Below are 6,301 nucleotides of genomic sequence, written 5' to 3'. Positions count from 1 at the left end.
ATGAGGAAACTGGAGAAATCTGAGTTCATCCCTTGTGGTTGGAGGGTTCCTAGGCGGAAGATGAGGCGCTCTTCCTCCAGCCGTCGTGTTGCTATGGTCTGACGATGGAGGAGTCCAAGGACCTGCATGTCCTTGGTGGAGTGGGAGGGGGAGTTGAAGTGTTGAGCCACGGGGTGGTTGGGTTGGTTGGTGCGGGTGTCCCAGAGGTGTTCTCTGAAATGTTCCACAAGTAGGCGGCCTGTCTCCCCAATATAGAAGAGGCCACATCGGGTGCAGCGGATGCAATAGATGATGTGTGTGGAGGTGCAGGTGAATTTATGGCGGATATGGAAGTATCCCTTGGGGTCTTGGAGGGAAGTAAGGGGGGAGGTGTGGGCCCAAGTTTGGCATTTCTTGCGGTTGCAGGGAAAGGTGCCGGGAGTGGAGATTGGGTTGGTGGGGGGTGTGGACCTGACGAGGGAGTCACCGAGGGAGTGGTCTTTACGGAACGCTGATAGGGGAGGGGAGGGAAATATATCCCTGGTGGTGGGGTCCGTTTGGAGGTGGCGGAAATGACAGCGGATGATCCGCTGTACATGGAGGTTGGTGGGTGGTAGGTGAGGACCAGTGGGGTTCTGTCCTGGTGGCGGTTGGAGGGGCGGGGCTCAAGGGCGGAGGAACGGGAAGAGGAGGAGATGCGGTGGAGGAGATGTGGTGGAGGGCATCGTTGATCACGTCTGAGGGGAAATTGCGGTCTTTGAAGAAGGAGGCCATCTGGGTTGTACGGATTTGGAACTGGTCCTCCTGGGAGCAGATGCGGCGGAGACGAAGGAATTGGGAGAATGGGATGGCGTTTTTACAGGGGGCAGGGTGGGGGGAGGTGTAGTCCAGGTAGCTGTGGGAGTCGGTTCTGCGTGACTCTCTGAAAACCATCTGAGGAAATTCCCCAAACAGAAAACAAAGCAGGGACAGAGTGTTCAGGGAATACTGTAAACATTTATTTTTTTTAAACTTTTTTTTTATTTTTCCACACAGTACAAGATCAAGATTTCTAATACAATTCTGGAACCATCACCTAAGAAAGCACAGGACAAGTGGGTACACGGTATAATATAAATACATATCTTTTATATCTTTTTTTCCTTCTAAAAAAAATGCAAACAGCTAAAAATGGAACGTTTAAGTGCGTTCCACAAGAGCACAAATGTTCAAGAAAGGAATTGACAGGGATTACTGACCCTTGACCCGTGAACCACATGAGGGGTGACCCCAACAGTGCTTCCCCCTCCTTCCTCAAATACACTCATTACAAATTCATCTTCCGCATTAAACGGGGGGGGGGGGGGGGGAAAGAGTGTGAAGGGGAAAGAGAAAGAGAAGGTGGAGGACAGGAAAGAATAATATTCAGAAAGGGAAGGGTGAAAGTCAGATACCTTGAACCTGAGTGGGCTTTAGGGGTGCCAACTTTGGTTGGTTCCATTCCTGAAGGCTTTGTCACATGACTTGCCCCACGCCCCAGCCTTTTGGTCAGCTGACTTGTCCATTCTGGGAAGCCAATTGGGAAGCAAACAGAACTCATTACCCAGCTGGACAATGTTCAACTGTTGGCTTCGTTTCCTCATGTTCAATATTTATCTTTCAATCTGGTGTTGCGGGGGGTGGGGGAGGGGGGAGGAAGAAAAACCGTTGAAGAAAACGTTAAACTAAGCACAATCGTTTTTTGAAGGTCCTTGTGATTTTTCTCTGAGGAACTCGTGGTCATTGATTGCCAGAGTCTCCAGGCCAATCCTGGAGGGTTGACATTGCCAAGGCCTGGGCTTTGGGGTGCGAGAGAAGACAATCCCTATCTCTCTCCCTCCCTCCCCTGTGTATCACTGTCAGGTCAGGCCCAAATGGTTGGGCGATCACCGGGTGAAAGTTTCCTGCCAACTACATCAAAACAAATCGACAAACTTACCAGCTTGTACATGTCAAATTCGGAGACGTACTCCTTAACGTTTTTAAAAATAAAAAAAATACACATTTTTTTAAAAGCTTATTCACTATTCAAAGTGTAGTTTTAATATCTATGTTCATGATGTGTAGTTTTTGACATAAAAAAAACTAAAAGCCAGAGTGATGATGAAATGTGAGAGTAAGTTGTGGGCTGGCCATATTTACAGGTGGAGCAAATCAGTCAACGGTTTCCATCTTTTGGTTTGAGATTCCCATGCCTAACATTCAGTCAGGATATTTCAGTCAGTACGCCAAAACTAATCATAAAAAAAAAACTTAAAAAGATCGCGGCATCAGAAAGTGATGAGGCTTCTGTTAAAATACTAGTATATTACCGTAAAACATAAAGCAGCCAAATTATTGATAACACTGAACGGTTCAGTGTGCCACACTGGGCCTACACACTGCCCGGCTTTCCTGTTGAGGTTGGGGTAAGGGTGGTGGTGCTGAAGTCAGTGCAGTTTGCCTGGCATACTGTGTACCATCTGGCTGCCCCCTTTCTGTGTGTGTGTGTGGTGTGTGTGTGTGTGTGTGTGTGTGTGTGTGTGTGTATGTGCGCGTGTCTGTGCGCACCACCCACCCATGCCAAGGGCTGAGAAAGCCATTATCTGGCAAAAAGAAAGGCGCAGACCTTCCACCGCCCCAGGATCCCAGGCCCCCCGTTAAACTGACCAGGCTATTTCACAGCGTGCCGTCCCCTGACAGGGTCAGTATTTTGGATACTTAGAAAGCTTGCTCTCGGTGTCTGAAAGCAATGCATTTTTTAAAAACAAAACAATTGAAAAGAAACAGTAACCCAGGTCAAAACCAATATTGGGATTCTCGCTTGTTTCCTTTGTTCAATGTTGTGCGAGTCCAGCCTAACTGTCTCTGCACTCAGTGGACATGGTGGCACCTTCTGGAGGTGATTTTGGGATAGTGTGAGAGGCTGGGGCAGGATGGGAACTTCTGACCGTCCAACCCCCCCCCCCCCCAGGATCACAGGTGGGTATCAGGTTAGAGGCCGGATCCCTCATAACCCGCTCTCACTGGGATCACTGGGCTCACCTACTCAGCCTGGAATGATTTCCATATGATCGCTCCCTCCCGTCAAACCCACCTTCCTCTCCCACCATTTTAAAACCTTCCCTCAACAAAACTGTGGGAAGGAAATAAAGGAACATGTCATTCTGTTGTCAAAGCAGCCTTTCTGCAAACTCTCCCTCTCAGTGGAGTACAGCTGCCTGTTGGTTTAATCATTCACCTGTCACTTTGACACAGTCAATAATAACGAGCTGGTGCCCAGAGTCCCTGACTCACCATTATCTCAGTGTTACAGCTGCCAACGCTGACTGACCTTACACAGAAATAGCTACAGCCCCACACAATGCAGCTCTCATTATTACCAGGCCTGGGCAGAATGGAAAACGTGGAGCTGTGAAGCAGCTAAACCCCAGCCGCACTGAAGATGAAAACATCACTAACGACAATCCTGAAAATAAGTGGGGGTCATTCCCCCCCCCTCATGATCAATACACCAGCCAGAAATACTCCTGGTTCCAACAACATACCCCCCAGCCCAGGCCACATGATCTTCACTGACCCTGGTGCACAAACCTTCATTCCAGTGAAGAGAGAGAAGATGAATCATGACTATGTGTATGTGTTGGGTGGGGTGGGGGGGGGGGGGGGTGTCCAGATTTGCTTAGGAGTCGGGTTCTCTGGGTCTTGGGGCTAACATTCTAGGCTTGATAGGGCCGAATGGCTTACTTCTGCTCCTGGTTCCATCAAGGAGCTGGAGGAGCCACATCTTTAATTCGTTGACCGGGTGGGGGGGGGGGGGGGGGGGGTGACCCGGTGGGAATTCTATTTTATCACCAACCCTCAGCTTGGGGGAGAATGGGGAGAAGGGGGGGAAGGGGGAGGAGAGGAAGCAGGTACTAGGCCGCCATCTTGAACACACAAAAGGCTTCAGGGGGCAGTCCCCCCACACGGACTAGAGTCACATGGAGGCCTGGTGCGGCTCTAACGACGGTTTCACAAGATGGTGGGAGGGGGAAGGGAAGGGGGTGTGTGTTAGCTTTCGCCTGGGTCAGTCCGTACCCTCCTGGGATTTTTTTCCCCCACAGGCTGGCAAAAGGTGTTTGACTGGCAACTGTGAACTTGAGAGCGAGGGAAGGTTCTGGAAGTTTTGTGAGGCAGAATCTGAGGGTGTCTCACATTGGATTTCCCGCTCAGGAGATAAAAACTGCTTCCAAAACAGGTGCCCTTCCAGGAATGTGGGTGTGTCCCCTCCCAGATCCCCTACTGAGAGTGTGCAAGAGGCAGAACTGATCCACGCAATTCTTGATACAACGTAATCTCCAGGAGAGAAAATATGTCCCCCATTCTCTAAATGACTTCCTTTCCACTACCCGCTTCTGTCTGGAGATGCATGCAGTGGGGTTGAGTGAGGGGCTGTGAATTGTTTGGTTAATTTTAAGCCAGGGTTAAGGAGGAAGCATTTGGTCAGCGCTGACCCATGACCTCCTCTATATACACACACACACACACACACACACAGACACACACACACAGACACAGACACACACAGAGGGTTGAAAACCAAAACTGAATAGCTATTTTCTTTTAAAACATGTTTTAAAAACAGGTTGATGGTTCAAAAGGAAGGGGGCCACTTCTTAAGTTGTACTAAACTGTTGTTACAATAAATGCAGTGCGAGAGAGAGAGAGAGATGGGGTGGGGGGTGGGTACAGGACTCTGTGCAATCCGGACTGACTTGTACAACACAGCCATGGACGCAGTGCATGTCTAACACAAACAACAGAATCCGAAAGTCGTTAAAAGGGCGATTACAGATCAGAAATAGGCTCCATACGGAAAAAGAACAAGGGTTAGAACGTTTTCATTAGATTCACTACAACATTGATACTGAAAGCATCAGCATTGTTCTATACACAATGAGTGTAGTTTTAAAAAAAAAGCCACAGGTACAATGTCAAATTATTCCTTTTACCACGCACACACACACACACACACACACACACACGCGCGCGCACACACAAAAGAACTTCAAACATTGTGCAACATTTTGTTTTAAGCTTCTTGTAAATCTATCAACTGCAAGTTACTCACAAAACAGCTGCAAATAAATACCCCCAGTCCACTATGGTTTGGTCCAGTGCATTGTGGGATTGACTCTCTCACCTTGACCACAGGGAGAGAGAGAGAGGAGGGGGTGAGGGTGTTGGGGCATGTGAGGGGGGGAGGCGGGGGGGAGGAGTGGTGGAGAGGCAGGGGGCAAGGAGGGATGAGGGGATATGGGGAAGGGGTGAGTAGAGGAAGGAGGAGGAGCAGAGGAAGGGTGGGGGTGGAAAGACGAGGGATGAGGGGAGGGGAAGTGGTGAGGAGGAGGGGAAGGGTAGGAGGAGGGAGGTAGGGGAGGAATAGGAAGATGGGTGAGTGGTGGGGAGCAGACTCCTACAATGCAACAGTGTTTATTTAGAACGGTGTTCCTGTTGTTTGAACATCTTACGTACAAAAAGCTAAATAGAAAACGATGGATCGGGGGTAGGGACTGGTGTGGGTAGGTGGGCGGGGGGGGGCGGGGGTGGGGAGGTGAGGGAAGGGAAAAGAATGAAATCGGAATTCCAATAATTCTGCTCCATGTATAACCTCCTGATCACACTGTCAAATCCAACCAGGGAGCTCCCGAGACTGGCTCCAACTTTCATGGGATGGGGTGTGTGTGCTCGGGGGGGGGGGGGGGGGGAGGTGGTTTACAAATCAGAAAACCATATCGAAGAGTGATGGAGGGTGAGGAAAGGAGGCAACTGGGCAAAAAAATAAACAAATAAACAAATAAACTCCAGTGGATCACCTTAATGTTGGAAATGCATCCAGAGTCTTTCCCCAAAGGGGTTAGGAAGCAAAACTAAGCCTTCAGATTGGAGTGACCAACATTTGGAATATTTGCGAGTGATTGCTTGACCAAGTTAGAGAGGTTAGTCATTTCTATAGTTGTATTTACTGCGTTCTCTGGAGGGATTAACCATTCAGTTCAGACAAAAGTCTAGAGTAAGCACTACTTTAGGTGAATGGGGTTATATGGTCCTGAAAAGGCTGGAGTTCACATCAAAAAAAAAGCACAATTTGAGTCTCTCATAGAGAGCTTACATCGCAGTTTCTATAATTATCTGAGTGGGCTTCCCAACATCACTTCCTGCAAGCCCATTGGGACTGAGTGGAACTGTGGCCTCAGCATCCAACGCTACGTCTTTTGGTTTCCTTCCTTCTCCCTTTGGTGCAGTCAGCATCTTAATCCGCTGTGAGGGTGGGGAGGGGAAG

At 49.1% G+C, this 6,301-nt stretch overlaps 1 protein-coding gene across 3 annotated transcripts in view; it reads right to left on the bottom strand.

Moving 5' to 3' along the window:
* Window positions 1-955: 955 nt before the first annotated feature.
* The window catches only part of LOC122558788 (sodium- and chloride-dependent taurine transporter-like), an 86,285-nt gene continuing 80,939 nt past the window's right edge, over window positions 956-6,301 (bottom strand). For all 3 annotated transcript variants that reach the window (XM_087994052.1, XM_087994050.1, XM_087994051.1), the window contains one exon: window positions 956-6,279. In XM_087994052.1, the coding sequence (XP_087850178.1) occupies window positions 6,127-6,279 (153 nt within the window). In that variant the 3' untranslated portion in view covers window positions 956-6,126. The remainder of the gene's footprint in view (window positions 6,280-6,301) is intronic.

This window comes from Chiloscyllium plagiosum, unplaced genomic scaffold (genome assembly GCF_037043375.1).
Source record: "Chiloscyllium plagiosum isolate Xiang-an unplaced genomic scaffold, Cpla_swu_hap1 HiC_scaffold_14, whole genome shotgun sequence".
Classification (NCBI taxonomy): domain Eukaryota; kingdom Metazoa; phylum Chordata; class Chondrichthyes; order Orectolobiformes; family Hemiscylliidae; genus Chiloscyllium; species Chiloscyllium plagiosum.
Note: the sequence above shows the minus strand (reverse complement) of the source record. Positions and strands in the feature narration are given on the sequence as shown.